Source organism: Coenobita brevimanus, chromosome 23, assembly GCF_032717465.1.
Source record: "Coenobita brevimanus isolate Jiangsu-jjx chromosome 23, ASM3271746v2, whole genome shotgun sequence".
In the NCBI taxonomy this organism is placed as follows: domain Eukaryota; kingdom Metazoa; phylum Arthropoda; class Malacostraca; order Decapoda; family Coenobitidae; genus Coenobita; species Coenobita brevimanus.
In genome coordinates, this window is record NC_136976.1 from 75,122,160 (window position 1) to 75,139,592 (window position 17,433).

General features: G+C 40.6%; 1 protein-coding gene across 1 annotated transcript in view; it reads left to right on the forward strand.

Moving 5' to 3' along the window:
- RIOK1 (RIO kinase 1) overlaps nucleotides 1-11,454 on the forward strand; it is a 33,424-nt gene extending 21,970 nt beyond the window's left edge. The window contains exons 10-13 of the mRNA XM_080267200.1: nucleotides 1,121-1,224; nucleotides 5,106-5,317; nucleotides 6,268-6,430; nucleotides 11,090-11,454. Coding sequence (XP_080123326.1) covers nucleotides 1,121-1,224; nucleotides 5,106-5,317; nucleotides 6,268-6,430; nucleotides 11,090-11,289 — 679 coding nt within the window. The 3' untranslated portion in view covers nucleotides 11,290-11,454. The remainder of the gene's footprint in view (nucleotides 1-1,120; nucleotides 1,225-5,105; nucleotides 5,318-6,267; nucleotides 6,431-11,089) is intronic.
- Nucleotides 11,455-17,433: the final 5,979 nt, after the last annotated feature.

Sequence of the window (17,433 nt, forward strand, 5' to 3'; positions counted from 1 at the left end):
ACTGCAAGGCTCGGTGAATGTGTTGGGGGAGTGTGTAAGAAATGGAATCTAAAGGTGAATGTAGGGAAGAGTAAAGTTATGGTCTTCGAGAGAAATGTACAGTAAGATTGGATAATGAGGATATGGAAAATGTGAGTGCATTTAAATACTTGGTTAGTGTGATGAGAAAGGATGGAAGTTTGGAGGATGAAGTACTTGAAAGGGTACAGTAGGGAAGAAAGGTTGCTAGTTCTTTGAAAGCAGTGATAAGGAACAGGGAAATGAGCATGGAAGTAAAAAAGCCACCACATGATAGTATTGTAATACCAACTCTAACATATGGAAGTGAAGCTTGGACCTTGTTGGAAGGACACAAGTCAAGAGTGAGAGCAGTGGACATGAGTTATTTGAGGGGAGCATGAGGAGTTACTTGGAGAGACAGACTGACAAATGAGGAGGTGAAGGAACATTGTGGTATGGATACTGGTGTAACAGAAAACATTAGGAGAAATACGTTGAGGTGGTTTGGCCATGTGGAGAGGATGGAGAGCGAGAGACTGATGAGGGGAGTGTATGTAAGTGAGGTGGAAGGGGGGGAGAGGGAGGATGAGGCTGAGGATGAAATGAAGGGGACAAGGGGTGGAGTGGTATGAGGGAGGGAGGTGTGAGCTGGGGGGAGGGCAGTGAAATGGTAGGGAACAGGGGACATGGAGGTGATTTGTTTGTGGCCACCCTTTACGGGATTGAGGCATCTTTCACTGGGTAGTAGTAGTAGACAGAAAATTTGCTTAAATACAATCATATCATAAAACTTTGCTTGAGTGAGGAGAATTTTTCACATCACTGTTTGATTTTGATACTGTACTTGGAAATGATTTTATCTGTGAGGAGAAGTCAGGATTCCTAGGGTTTGAATGGAAAGTGAATGAACATATAGTTTGTTTCATGAGACTTGCTGTTGATTAGTTCTCCCCATGTTGTGTTTTCTCCCTTTTACTTTCTGGACTTTACATCACCCCAGCCTTAGGTGGAAGAAAAAAAAAAAAGGATGGTGATGGTGTTGTTGGTGCTGGTGATGGTAACTACTTAATTTTAGTTCTGTCAATATTGTATAATTTTCATGAATAATTTGATTTGTCAGATACCACCAGGGCCGGGCATTCATCATTGACGTTTCCCAGTCTGTAACTCCCGACCACCCACACTCCCTAGACTTCCTGCGCAAGGACTGTGTCAATATTACAGGTCTGTTGTCATGTAATAATGCTGTCACTAAGGTTTACAGTATGGGAGTTGTTCACTATTCTGATGTGTGTGTATGTTTTGTAGTTATGTTTTAGTGTGTGTGTGGTAGGTGGGAATGACCACCTTTCACTCACTCAGTGTACAGCTGTCCCCATGTGGCTCCACACTGATTGACAAGTCAAATGGTTGCATGTAGCACAGGATCTTATTTACTATTTTGGGTGATAACCACATAGCTAACTAGACTCTTAGTGATCAGGTGAGTTAAGTTACACTTACCAGATGTCTTCTGTAAGGGTTGTTGGGGTATATTGCTCATATGCCACTTATGCAAGCACCTAATTGTCATCACCTTAAATGTCAGAGGTAATTAGCATAGCCATGAGCCCTTGTGGACCTTGTGGGTACTAAAGACACAGAGAGTAGCTGGAATGGACAGAAGCGTGTGAAATAATCTGCAAAATTTTACCAAAAATTTTGATGAACTGGGAGAGACTCAAGAAAAATAAAAGAAACATTCAGATGCATCATTTACTTATGCCAACCCACCTTGACCCATGCTTACTCTCTTACTGTATGGACTCGGCCTAATGCAGTAGAATTGTTGAAGGAGGGTGCAGTAGTGAAATGGATGAGATGGGGAGGAAAGGTGGACTTCGAATGAAAAGGAGGGGCAGGACTGAGTTTTTTTTTTTTTTTTTATGCAAGGAAGAAGGAACCAAAGGCCATGAGCCCGCAATAAGAGTTCCCTCCAAGAGAAAAACAAAATACAAGAGAGAGCCAAATTCAAGATCCATTCATTTCGAGATGCCTGGACACACTGCATTTGAAAGACTGGAGATCATAGGCAGCAGGAAATACAGACAGAGGGAGACAATTCCAGAGTTGACCTGTTTCATAAATGAAGGACTGGGATTAACGGTTAACTCTTGCATTAGAGAGTTGGACAGAAAAGGGATGAGAGTTTGCTGCTAGACGGGTGCTATGCGCACGTCGTAGAGGTGGAGGAATGCATGCAGACAGTTCAGAGGAGCAGTGACCATTAAAGTAGCAATAGAAAAGAGATAAAGATGCAACAATGTGGCGAAGAGACAGAGGTTGAAGGGAGTCAGTAAGAGGAGGAGAGTTAATGAGACGCAAGGCCTTTGACTCCACCATATTGAGAAGAGCTGTATGTGGGGAGCCTCCCCACACATGAGAGTTGTACTCCACACAGGGGCATATAAAACCCCTGTATAGAGTCAACAATTGTGCAGGAGTAAAGAAAGAACGGAGTTGGCTTAGCACACCCAATCTCTTGGAAGCAGATTTTACAAGAGATGTAATATGATCTTTCCAAGATAAGTCCCGAGTAAATGAAACCCCAAGCATGTTCAAGGATGATGCAGGATTAAGTTGAATATTATTAAACATTAGTGGGTATACCTGTGGAAGATACTGACGGGTTGATAGGTGTAAGAACTGAGCCTTAGATGCATTAAAAACAACAAGATTATTTTTACCCCAGTCAGAGATACGAGCCAAGTCAGACATTAGGTGTGCCATAGCCTCATTCCTTGTTTGTTGAAGTAACTGCTGAGATGGGCGTTGCGGGAACCGAATGGAAAGGTGAAGGGTGGAGTCATCAACGTATGAATGGATAGGGTTAGATGTACAGCTTAGAAGGTCATTGATGAATAAAAGGAAGAGAGTTGGTGATAGGACAGAGCCCTGAGGAACACCACTGTTGATAGATCTAGGAGAAGAACGATGGCCGTCTACAACAGCGGCTATGGAACGACCAGAAAGGAAGCTAGCGATGAAGGCACAGATAGAAGGATAGAAACCGTAAGAGGGCAGCTTGGAAATTAAAGATTTATGCCAGACTCGATCGAAAGCCTTTGAGATGTCAAGTGCAATAGCAAAGCTTTCGCCTAAGTCCCGAAAGGAGGATGACCAGGAGTCTGAAAGGTATGTGTGAAAGGGTGAGTTTGGGTTGAAGGAAGAGAGACTGTAGATGAGACAGGATAGCACTGAAAATGGAGCTTTTTATCTTAATCTCCTTCATCAGTCTCTTCACCTCCCTTCTCCTGCTCACATATACCTCTCTCTTCTCTCTCTCATCTTCTCCCCTACCTCTACTCGCTAACCATTCACTATATGCCTTTTTCTTTTGTTCCACAGCTCGTTTCACTTCATCATGCCACCATGCTGTCCCTTGCACACCCCTGCATCTCCTCCTCACTCCACAAACCACCTCACATGCTGTGCCTATCTCTTCCATGAATATCTTACATACGTCTTCCACCCCTTCCATCTGCTCTAGCTCATACGTTCCCAATCTTTCTTCCACAGTGCTCTTATTCTCTGCCATTTTCTCACTATCTTGCAAATTCTCCACTCTTCTCACAGGAGCTGTTTCCTCCTGTCTTCCCCTTCGTCTCCTCAACCATTTTTTTTGCAGCTTTACCTTGGCCATCATTAAGTGATGGTCTGAGACTCCATTCCCCCACCCTCTCTACACTCTTGCATCCAACACTTGTATTCTCATTCACTTATCCACACACACGTAGTCTATCATTGCCTTTCGTTCAACAAGTTCACCATCTATCCTCCTCATTACTCTCCATGTAGGCTATACGGGTGGATCGTTTTATGTCAAAAGTATGTGTTGGCTATTGCCAACCCCTTACCAGCACAGATGTCCACCAAAGCACTACCATTCCCATCTACGTCAGCTGGCACGCCCCACTGACCAACCACTCCATCCACTCGTACATTCCCAACTTTGCCATTCATGTCTCCAATCAAAAGCACTCTCTCGCTCCTCTCAAATTTGTCCATACATGCTTCTACTCTCGCCCAAAACTCACCTTTCACTCTTGCCACTCGGTCCTCTGTCGGAGCATACACACATACAATCACCCACGCTTGTATACCTACTTTCATCCTCACCCATACAATCCTTGCACCCACTGTTCCATACTCTCTTATATTCTCCTTCCACTTCTTGCTTATCATCAGACATACTCCCTCTCTTGCCCTCTCATTCTCATTAACTCCCGCACATATACCTAAAACATATTCCCATTCTCTCACCGGTACAAAATTTTACTCTGGGAAAAAGTGAAGAAAATGCAGGATATGCTAGACAACCTGAGTGTGGAATTCAGTTATGTTTGGTGGCAAAGCATGAGACACAGAGGTAAGGCTTCCCATCGCCTGCCTGGCAGAAAGTTGATACCTTTTTTGCTTTTCTTGAAGGCACCCTGGATCCTTCACTTATGTACAGTATATTATTTCACAGCAGCTTACACACCTCTTTGTAGACTTCCTTTTTGGCCCTTCTGCTTCTAATAAGTAGTGCTGTTCTCCTGAGGAGTTGCTAATACTTCTACATTTTTTAGTAGGACATAGCGGTTCAGTGGGAGAATCATTTAAAAGTGACAATATGAGGGACATCGAAATTTAGTAATGACCATCTTTCAAGTCTGAAATACTAAAAAGGAGTACAGTATTATGATATACGTAACATAAATCTTAGTATTGCAAATTATATTCCCAAATAATGTATGTCCACTAGTGGGTCATATCGCAAAAGAATCATATACATTACTCATTATGCGATATGACCCATGGGTGGTCACACACAAGGTACGTCCACCGGCGGGTCATATCACGAAAGTGTGGTATATTTTTCTCATAATGCTCTTTGACCCACTGGTGTTCATACCATTTCATGCTGCCGAGGGACTTCTCAGTCCTCATAAACATCACTCACTCCCGCCTGCTCTGAAAACCTGAGCAATACTGGAGTGCCGAGAGTTTTTCGTGTTGCAATGGGGAAGAGTGCCACGTTGCCAGATACATTTAATGTGTTAACCATCACCCTCCCAAAACAGAATACTTCCGCAAGAAGTCCGTAGCAACCATGACTGTGCAGGAACTCTTCAACTTCATTGTTGATCCAAGTGTGACTGCTGAGAACCGAGATGCCAACCTGGAGAAGATGAAGGAGTTGGCTGCCTCTCGGTCTCGTGTGCAGCTGTCTGACTTGGAGAAACTGGAGGAGGAGATCTTCAAGAATGTGTTCATCCCTAAGACTCTTGATCAAGTGAGGATGAATTGTCACTTGTTAGCTGCTTGGGGTGGTAAGATTTGTGAATGAAGGTGGTGTTTTTCTTTGTGGGAAGGTGGGTTGATGGTGAAGGACAGGGTGATATGGGAGCAGCTTGTTTGCGGCCACCCATTCCAGGATTAAGGTGTCCGGCTGTAGGTAGCTGGGTAGATTATTTTATTATAGTACATAGTGCATTTCAGTATTATCATACACAACTAGAGAAGCTATTTAAGATTGTGTTTATCCTCTCACCTGTAGACCAACATCCTCTGCTTGCATGTTTAATGATGGTTTTCCTGTAAGTTTCTTACCTAGAGCATCTGGTTTCTTAACCTAGAGCATCTGTACAGTTTTCTCATAAATTTTTCATTTAGTATTTTAAGTGTCTAAGATGGTCCTTATTATTAAGTAGTAGTTGCCTGCCTAGTAATTTTCTATTAAAAGTTTTTAAAGATTATTATTGAATATTATATTTCCTTTTATGATGCTGTTTTATAATTATTTATAAACAGAACATCAGTACCAAATGTTCATCAGCTTCGCTAAGGTCAGAATAGAAAGTGTTAATTTGCTATTAGGACTGAATTTGAACATTATGTCTCATTGTTTTATTGAGATGTTAATCTGAGGAACTGCCAGCAAAAGTGTATCCCATTCCAGGGAGGCTGATTGTTATAGAAATTAGTGAATTCCTCAGACAGAGATGGATCTACTAAGTTTGTACCGCATTGAATAGTACATTTCCTTGCATACTCAGCAGTTTATCACACACTGCCACTCAAGACATTTTGCCATTTGCCACATTCCTACTTAGCACATTCCCACATTCACTCAGCATATTCTTTCACTTGCTTAGCACATTCCTTCACTTACTCGGTACATTCTGGTACAGCATATTGTGACTCACAGTTAGCTCTTTCATTTAACCCTTTTGGTATTGTCAGGTTATTGATTTTGAGCGAGACTTTGAGCAGCTAAAACTCGGAGAGAAGACAGAGAAGGACATTCATTACCGCCGTGTGCTAGGCTTCAGCAAGGACCTGAGTGGGGCTGAGGCTCCTGTTGAGATGCTGCCTAGAAATTCGGGAGATGAAGAATCAAGTGAGGGTAAGGCTGTTTGCTTTTTATTTATTTTTTATATGGAGGAGCACATGACAGATTGGCATCCTTCCTCTTTTTTTTTTTTTTTTTTTTTTTTTTTTTTGCATTGACATTGTGCAGTAGATATTATGAAGCAAGTGTATGGAAATTTATGCCTATAAGGAGTCAGGATTCCAGGGGACTTGAATGGTGAGTGACTGTGAGTGTGGCTTATTTGATTTAATGTCCCTTTCCTCTCCATCCTTCTTTCCTTCCATTCTCTTCTGTCTTTCTTTCTTTCATTCTTTCCTTGTCCTTCTGCATACGGGTGACTGTACACTCCCTCTTCTGTCTTTCTTTCCTTCATTCTTTCCACTTCCTTCAGCCTGTGGGTGACTCTACACTGAGTGACAAGCCAAATGGTTTCCTGTGCACTAGGAAACCATTTACTAGCTGGGTGTTAACCATATAACCAAATTTTGGTGCCTAGTGGTTTAGTGGGTAATTATTGCGCTCCAGTTGGATTGAGCCGGTGAAGATTTATATCTAAGGGGTGGTTGGGGTTGATTGCTCATGTAATGCCACACAGGAATGAGTGAGGCTGATTACTCTCATCTTAAATGTCGGGACCAACTGCCTAGCCCCGGGCTCCTTTGCTCCTCGTGGGGCAAAGTAGGATTGGATAATGATAATGATGATGATGATGTTTAGTTTGCCTTTTATTGTAGTTTTCTCTTTCTGAAGAAAGGTGTGGCCTGGTGGGACGAAGAGGTTGACAGCCGTGGAGGAAAAGAGAAAGAAGTAGCTAGGGTGGTTTCAGGAGAGATTCTCGATTGAAATAAGAACTGAATATGTTGAGAGCAGGAAGCATGTAAATAGACTAGTTAAGATGAAAAAGAAGGAGGTAAACAATGATCTGGGAAGAAAAATGAATGCAAATTACACTGAAAATAGGAAGTTATTCTGGAAATAGGTGTGGAAATGTAGAAGTGACAACGGAAAGAAATGTGAAAGTGTGAAGGATATAAGTCGTAGATTATTAACCCACGGGGATGAAGTAAGGACCATATGGAAAGAATATTTTGAAAGCCTGATGAATGGGAATAGAGAGAGATGAGCTACAGTACACATGATTGGTTTTGGGGGTGTGCAGAAAAGTAATGCAGTGCCAGGAAACGTGGCACTCGCACAGGTGAAGAATGCTGTGAAGCAGCTGAAAAATGGGAAAGCAGCTGGAGTTGATGAGTTGTATGCAGAGATGATTAAGTGTAGTGGAGAGAGTGGAATGAAGTGCTTGTTGGAGATATGTAAGAAGGCATGGATGAGTGAAACTATGCCAGCAGAGTGGAAAAAGGCTTTGATTGTACCCCTGTACAAAAATAAAGAGTTATTGTGGCTTAAGTTTATTAAGCATTGTAGGGAAAGTACAGTAAAAGTCCTCCAATCCAACCACCAGTAATCCGAAAATCTCAATATTCCAAATTTTTCAAGGCAAAATTTTTAGAATTTTTTTGGTCTTTCGAATTTTTTTGGGCTTTATCTAAGGATTTTTCTGGCTTGGACTTGCTCTTGGATTTAGATGTACCTGCCTGCAGCTATTCACGTACACTTCTATGCATTTCCGGTGAGTAAGACAATAACCCATATCATTTTAAGTGTTTATTTAATGATCACGTACACTCATGATCACTAATTTCTGCTCAGGGGTGCCCCCTTCCGACCTCTATACAACCAGGGAAGATGGGAGTGGGGGGAAGAAACGAGCTCCACCCACCTCTACCCCAGCCCCCAACTCTTCCCCATACCCCAACCCAACCCAACCCCCCACTTATCATTCTTAACTGGCAGTTACATCTCAAGCTATCCTCACACTTTACAGTCATAGTCTCATTACTAATACACAAAAATAAAACACTAGGATATGTAAAAAGTATATTCTGTAATATAACTATGAACACGCTGCAGCAAGAGATTAATGCACTATAATGTTGACAGTAAAACAAAAACATTAACAACAGCCATCCCAGGCCTCATGTATTGGGTGCCTTCATGCACTTGTGTGTGTGTGTGTGTGTATGTGTGTGTGTGTGTGTGTGTGTGTGTGTGTGTGTGTGTGTGTGTGTGTGTGTGTGTGTATGTATGTGTGTGTGTATTTAGATGTATTTACCTAGTTGTGATATACAGGAAATGAGCTACATTCGTTGGGTCTCGGCTCTTTTTCTCATTAAGTCAAATTTTTCTTTGAACTGGTTTAAATTTTTAAACTGGACGATCTCTTTGTCCAGGCTGTTCCACAGGTCTGTGCATCCGTCAGGAAAACTATATTTCTTGATATCCTTCAAACAACTTGGCTTTTTCAGTTTCATTCCATGTCCTCTTGTTACTTTCCCATCCCATAAAAACAGATAATTTTTATCAGTTCTATCTCTTTCCCATCATGGCCCTGAACACTGCAATCATGTCACCCCTTTCTCTCCTTTCTTTTAGCATAGGCAGGTCCAGCTTTTCCAACCTCTTTCTGTAAGACAGATCTGTCAGGCTGGGGACCATCTTGGTTGCTGTTCTTTGTATTCTCTCGATCTTATTTACGTCTTTCTTCTTGTGTGGGGACCACACTACTGCCGCATATTCCAACTTGGGGCGGATCATGGCCACTATCAATTTTTTCATCATTTCCTCATCCATGTAATGGAATGCCACTCGTATGTTAGTCAAGAGATTGTACGTCTCTCTGACTATCTGGTTCATGTGTTTTTCCGGTGACAAACTATCCTGGACCAGCACTCCCAAATCTTTCTCTTCTCTCACTTTTTTGATCGGTACATTACCCATCAAATAATTCAGTGATGGCCTCTTGATACTGTTACCCATCTCCAATATCTTACATTTTTTTGCATTAAATTTCATTTCCCACATCTGGCTCCAATCTTGGATCCTATTCAGGTCTTCCTGCAGCATTTTACAGTCTTCCTCGACCTCTACTCTCCTCAAGATCTTTGCATCATCAGCAAACAGACTTGCATAACTGTTCACTCCATCTACCGTATCATTTACATAAATCAGGAACATTGCTAGTGCTAACACCGTGCCCTGTGGGACTCCACTTGTTACTTCCCTCCATCCAGACATCTTGTCCTTTATTACTGTCCTCATTTGTCTGTCTCTCAAGAAGTCACACATCCACTCCAGGACGTTTCCCTTCAGTCCTCCTATGTGTTCCAATTTCCATATCAGTCGCTTGTGGGGTACCTTGTCAAAGGCTTTCTCCAGATCTAGATACACACAATCCACCCAGCTGTCTCTGTCCTGTAACACATCAATCACTCTTGAGTAAAAGCTCAGCAAGTTGGAAACACATGATCTTCCACATCTGAATCCAAACTGGCTCTCAGCCAATATGTTCGTCTCCTCCAGATATTTTATCCATCTGTCTTTCAGGATTCTCTCACACAATTTTGCAACTACGCTGGTCCGGGACACTGGTCTATAATTCAGGGGTTCTTCCTTGTTTCCTCCCTTATAAATTGGTACCACATTGGCCCTTTTCCATTCCCGAGGCACTTTCCCTTCTTCCAGAGAACACACAGTTAAATTGTGAATCTTATCTGCCAGTTGTTCTCTGCATTCTTTCAATACCCAGGTAGAGATTCCATCCGGTCCTGGGGCTTTCCTTACATCTTGAGTTTCCAGTAGTTTATACACTTCCTGCACTTCCACTTTTATGTCTTTTATCACAACATTTCTAGTCACACCCTCTCCCTCCACAAAGTCCCTTTCATTAGTGAAAACCGATTGGAAACATTTGTTCATTATTTCAGCTTGCATTGCCGCGTCATTATAGACCTCTCCTTCTACTTTCAGTTGGTTGATTCCTTCCTGTTGTTTCAATTTGCCATTAACAAATAAATAAAACAATTTGGGTTCTTCCTTACATTTGTCAGTTATAACTTTTTTGAAGTTTCTCTCTTCCTCTCTGCTTATTCTTGTATATTCCTTGTTGAACAGTTTTTAGTCTGCTGATAAATCTTAAAAAGTCCCTTGGAAAAAAGTCATTTCCAAAATGTGTTACTACAGAGTCCTTTGTTCGATCTTTAGTCGTCACCTGTTGGTCAGTCCTACTCCGAGGCCTCTTGTTTGTATTTTTAGTTATTTGTTTTCTAGGGAGGGACACTAACCTTCTGCGAACCCACTTGTTGTCACAGAGGGAAGACGTGTTGGTTAGTTATAAGGTTACCACCCAGTATTATAAATGAATTCTTGGTTTACACGAAATCATTTATTTGGCTTGCCATTCAGTGTACAGCTACCCCAAGAACAGAGTACCGCTATACTAAGTGGATGGATGATGGGCTCCCCCACCTACCACAGTGGTGGGAGGCAGGGTGACATGGGGGTGATTTGTTTGTGGCCACCCCTTACGGGATTGAGGTATCTGGCAATAGATAGATAGATAGTTACTGCAGAGCTCACTGGGGGTGAGGACACCTCTCTTTATTCACACCTTGATAGTTCTTCTATATTTGCACATTTCTTTCCCTTCTTCTGGATCCTGTCTCAGTCAGTCCTTACATAAAAAAAAGGTTAGAATATAGTGATAATGATAGTTATATTTGATCCCACTAACACCTTCCAAAGAATGGGAAATTGGCATAGGATAATGAAAGATGATATTTAATGTCCACATAGATGAAAACCAAAGTGGAGAGGAAGAGGAAATGAATGACAGGAGAAGCCGAACCACTGATGGCCGACCGAGGAATGAATCACCATCAGCCAAGAAGGAACGCAAAAAAGCTGTAAAAGAAGCACAGGCTGAGAAAAGGAAAACGAAGATAAAGAAGCACGTCAAGAAGAAAGCAGAGAAGGATAAGAGAAAAAGGCATTAATTATCTGTAAAAAAATTAATTATATGTACCTGGAGCTTTTTTTTTTCATGTAATGTATTGTAAATTATTGTCAAGTGGTATGTATTTTATTTTATTTATGTATATCAGCCAAGTAAGGTGGCTCTTACAAAGTAGTTCAGTTTGTGTTAATTTTATTTGTTAAAGTTATGGTTCATGGAATTTTCTGTATAAATTTATGTACTGGTATTGTTTTAGTATATCATTGAATTTTGTGAAGTGAGAATTTTTACTGTTGTCTAACGATACTTCAGTCAACAAAGATTTTTTTTTTTAAATCAAATTATTAAAGTCGGTACATGTTTCTGTATCTGTTTGTAACATTAGCTTCCTATGTTAAATTTTGTTTCAGCTTGGTATGGTTTTCACATCATTCAGTACAACACTGTGTGCTCTCTCACGTATGTACAACTCTCAGCTAGGATATTAAGACAATTATCCTTTTTTGCAGTTTTAATGCTTAGCATTTACATATTGGAATTCTTTACACAGAATTGACATCAGTACTGTTTTATATATAAAGCTGAGATTTTGTGAATATATTTTTTCACATATGTTCAGATAATTTGTCTTAAATTAAAGATAAATACATTTGTATTATTAGAATCTAAAAAATATTGAAAACTATGGTCTCAGGTTCATTATATATACAGTAGACAGAAATGTTTCCTAACAGAAATTGGACAACATATTCTTCACCAGGATATATTAGTACAAGTCATATAAACTACAGTTTGTTTGTAATGGTCCTGTACCGCACTGCTGCAGTCTTTAACCCTTTCACTATGATTGTTGTTGTTGTTGTGTCCTCTTCACTTTTCTGTAACTAACTTGTCAGACTACAGGTGAAGCTGCCCTTCTACAGTCTACTGTCCTTTCTGGATATAGGGAAGGAGTTGAGGAATGTTTTTGTGGGTGGGTACATTGGTAGCTCCGCAAGAAGGCATCTCTCTTCAGCACCTTTTACTGTGAAGATGTCACAGTTAGTCTTGCTACCACCAGACAGTTTAAGGAAATACTGCACAGTGAATGAAAGGATGAGAAAACATTCTTCTTTGACACCTTCACCAAGGGAAGTGCTGAAAGTGAATGAAATCATGTGGTGCTAGGGGGGGGGGGAAACAGAAGAGGTTAACTGACCCAAATGTACACATCTTAAGACAGATTCAGCAGTGTAAGATGAATATCTCCACACTGGCTGCAGCTGCTTTTCTTACTTTCCTCTAGTTTGGGGTGGTTGAGTAAGACAGCATTTTGGAGACATCATTTTAAATCAGGCATTGACAAATGTAATAGCAAAAGGGAGACAACAAAAGTTTAAGGTTGATATTCTCATCAGCTTTCTAGCACCTTTTCCTTAGCTATTTATTTTGCATGTTACTCATTAGTATTTCCATATATGTTAATTTTGTAATTTTACAATTGATATAGATTTCAAAAACAACACAATTGATCATTAACATGATAATTACAAGAACTGTATAATTAAGAAAGAGGTATCACAAAAGTTCTTAGGCCTACAAGAATATGGACCATGGACCTAAAAGCTGTCTCCATGTTTTGGCTATTGGCATCTTTATGAGCATGGAGACAGTAGCTAAAATGAGAGAATAAGCTCTTAAACATTCACCGTATTTTGCTTTGTAACCATTCATACTTGTGTCCATATTAATGCCTATCACTGTGTCCGTCAAAGTTGGTCTTCATCGGCATTCATGTCTGGCTAAGGTTACAGGAAAACAACCACACATATACACCTTAAATTATCAAAATCAGAGAGCTTTTGCAGGTGAGAGTGGGAGAGAGAGCTGATGGTTGTGTGAGTTGTCAAATCATCTGATGTAACTGAAGCTTTTGTGATCTCTGGCAAGTACAGTATGTGTCACCTGCAAACTGTATCATCAGTGAGAGAGGTGAACACAGTAACAATTCTTTATTACACTTTACTCTGGAAGCTTTTTATGTTTCCTTTTTCTAACAAAATCAGGTAACATACAACAGGGTATTTACGGACTATTGTGTGTACTTGGTTGAGGACTTGGTCAGGTAACATTATGTAATACTGAAGTCATGGGGAAGTTATGGAGTGTTGGGCTGTGTCCACACCAAATGCTTGCCGATGTAGGCAGGAGCTTGAATCACAGTAACCTATACAAGTGGTCCCGCTGAATGCATACAGGTGGTCTGTTGGTTACAGTGATGCAGAACTCCTGCCTTCACCAACAAGCAACAGCCTTAGTCGCAAGTCTGGGTCTAGGTTTATTAACAGATTCACAGTCATTTCTCTCTTGTAACTCAGAGTTATTTTTGAAGGAAGAACAAGAGACATTTGAAGATTCTACACCCTCTTTTTCTTGTCCTTCCTGCAGAACAAATTTTGTTTACAAGGTAAATTATCACAACTAAGTCTTGTTTTTGCTGGAAATGTTGCAACAGAAGTGAAAAATTTACCATGTCTCAAATTCTTTGTGTAAAACACATATCTAACTTATGACATTGAATCAGCTAGATACATTTGTGAATCCCATTCCTGGAATGTGTATTTTTGAAGGAATATTCAAGAATTCACAGGAGACATTTCTGTAAAATAAAATCTAATAAGGCTGTAACTGTCACTAAAATCATGTTGGGTCACATATTGAAAACTAATACAGTGCAGTCATGTGGTTACTTATCAGATCAGTACTATAACAAAATTGGAGTAAAAAAAAAAAAAAAAAAAAAAAAAGAATTCCCATATATTATCCATCCATCCATCCATCATCCAAACCTACATTGCCCCATGAGGAGCGTAGGAGCCTGGGGCTAGGCTGTTGGTCCCAACATCTAAGATGAGAGTTACCACCCTCACTCATCCCTGAGTGGCATTACATGAGCAATCAACCCCAACCATTCCTTGGATATAAACCTTCACCGGCTCAATCCGATTGGAGCGCAATAATTACCCACTAAACCACCAGGCGCCAAAATTTGGTTATATGGTTACCACCCAGTGTAGTAAATTGTTTCCTGGTGTACAGGAAACCATTTGGCATGTCACTCAGTGTAGAGTCACCCACAGGCAGAAGGAAGAGGAAAGAATGAAGGAAAGAGAAGAGGGAGTGTAAAGTTACCCATAGGCAGAAGGACAAGGAAAGAATGAAGGGAAGAAAGACAGAGAAGGATCCATGGATGGAATTTTCATGATTATGCACTTTATAACACTGACATATCAGTCTGATGATTAACGTATACAGCGGTATAGTTTTGGTAATTTATGGGGGAGTGAACGTAAGTAGGTATGTGCGATAATTTTATATCATGGCTGCAATACTAGCATGCCTCTTCAAAGTGCTAATCTGAAAAACCTCAAACCCCTTGAATCTGGCAATGTACCTTGAATTTTATCCTTGCAGCTACAGGACAATTTTTGTATGCTTTGGAGGTAATTTTTCTAACTGGAGGTGTTAGTTATAGCATTCTACAACCCCTTTACTACAAGAGGTCCTCCATAAGTTTAATGGAATTGCATAGAGATTCGGTGGGGGCGCTCACCATCCACTCACTCAATGTAGTGCTGCTCTCGGGTGTCTGCCCTGTCCTCTCCTCCATCCTTCTTTCCTTCCATCTTCTGTCTTTTTTTCCTTCATTCTTTCCTCATCTTTCTGCCTGCGGGTGACATTACACTCCCTCTTCTGTCTATCATTCCTTCATTCTTTCCTCTTCCTTCTGCCTGTGGGTGACTCTACACTGAGTGACAAGCCAAATGGTTTCCTGTACACCAGGAAACCATTTACTATGCTGGGTGGTAACCGTTTAACCAAATTTTGGTGCCTGGTGGTTTAGTGGGTAATTATTGTGCTCTAATCGGATTGAGCCAGTGAAGATTTATATCCAAGGGGTGATTGGGGTTTATTGCTCACGTAATGCCACTCAGGGATGAGTGAGGTTGGTCACTGTCATCTTAAATGTCAGGACCAACTGCCTAGCCCCGGGCTTCTACGCTTCTCATGGGGCAACGTAGGATTGGATAATGGATGGATGGATGGCATTGAGATTGTAAATATAAAGTATAAAATATACAGTACATCTTTGGAGTTAAGGGGTCAAGTGATGTGCATAATTTTTGTTCATGGTTGAGGAGTTACAACCACAAAAAGGACTCATTTCTGTCTTCAACTTTACAGTGAATCATGAGCAACCTTAAGTGAAGGATTAAATCATCCTCATCACAACAAAGCAGCTTTAGTAAAGCAGCTTCAGATGAAAAGCACCTGTACACAAGTTAATGAAAAGACAGAGAATGAACCAGCATCAAGTAAAGCACCATTTATTGTACAGTTGCTGCAGCAGCTTAAAGCTTCAGGTGCGACCTTACCCTTGTACATTTACAATGTTCAGTCCTCCACTCTGTTCCACACCTACAGGCAAGATTCTTTCTGTCCTTAATTTTTTTACAGTGTGCCAGTGTTGTGATTTGTTTATATTCAACTGGATGGACGTGTTTATGGGAGACATACTATATAATTTAGGTCACTGAGGTAAAAACAGAATCTGGATTTAAAGGTGTTAATCAAAGCTTGACAATTGCCTGAAAGCTCGGGACTGCTGGGGACTGTACATAATGTCACACTGCTGGCAAGTGGGAAAGCTATTAATGCCAAGTGACAATAACACACTGATATTTTACAAAAACAGCATCTGTTATATATTGTAGCTCTCCCAGTAGCTGATAATATTTTTCCAAGGATATTTTTAATATTTTTTGTCATGATGGTAATAGGACTGAACTACTTGTGCATTCTCTACTAGACCAGTCAGAGTAAATTGGAACTCAATATTATCAACAAGATGAAGAATGAGTTTATACTGTGTATAGTACAAACAAATACTGTATTGATATCCTTTTTTAAATTTAACTTGACCTAAAATTGTCATCTGTCCATCCTGAATGCCGAGTTGTAGAAACAGATTATTATTGCTAGAATATGGTGGTAGTCACCAAGGAGTGCTTTGGAATGGAAAGTATGTAGAGCCAGAGTATTGCCATATTTTTGTCATTGAGCTACCTGAAATGAGCTGGAAAGGTACAAGTATGTGGGCAGAGTTAAGGTTAGAGAGCACCTGTATAGTAGGTAATTGCTGACCACTCAAGCTATGGGACTGGCCTATGTACAAAATAGCCACTGGGATACTGCATGTTCAGTCTATTCCCATAGCAGTGAATATTATATACAAACAGTAGTATATACAGAAATTGTACTTGTCACTTAAATATTTGACAAGATGGAGCTGCATGTGAATAATGATTTAGCCTTTGGGATCTGTGAAGTGGAGAAATAGAAAAGCCTGAAAGGTGAGTGAATGGATGTACAGTCAAAAGTGAATGAATGGGTGTGGGGTCCATTTCACTGGGCCATATTGTTAGCATCTTGTACTTTTTGTTTTCATATGTTTTAGATCTTACTTCTCATTGTAATACTGTAAGCAGAAATTGTGGTGATACTGCCATACATCTGGAATGGGCTAATTAACACCTGGCAACACCTCACGGGCACTCGTTCACTAATTTTCCCTGTTTATTTACCCTTGAAATATGCCGTATGACCTGTTCTCGTACCAAAAATATATATAAGAAAGGAAGGGAGAAGCCTAAGCAATATTTACATTCACCTGGAACTACCTAACTTATTATGTATTGTCTAGATTTCCTGCCAATCATTTCGTAGCATATAACTCAGCAGCTGTCACCAGGCTGACATTGTCAACTCTTCCCTGCCTCTAGGCCACATCGTTCAGTTTACTGTCGTCTTTCAAGGTGAAACCATGTCCGATTCGCACCTATCCTTAGCCCTCTGCAAAGGGCCCTGTGACCTCTACCCCTACTAAACCACGTGTGGAAAAGGGTAAAGGGCTAAGTGACTGGTGTGGAACGAGAACTGGCTAATATCAGTGATAATGATGGACAGTGACTACGATTTTTCTGGTGACTCTAAAACAGTGCAAGTGGAAATGTAAATGGTATAAATAATGTGTAAATAGCAAGTGAAAGCAGTGGATGTAAATATGATTGATCAGTGGAATTTAGTTTTGTAAGTTACTGCAAGTGACAGTGCATAACACAGTGTAAATGAAATAGAAGTGTAA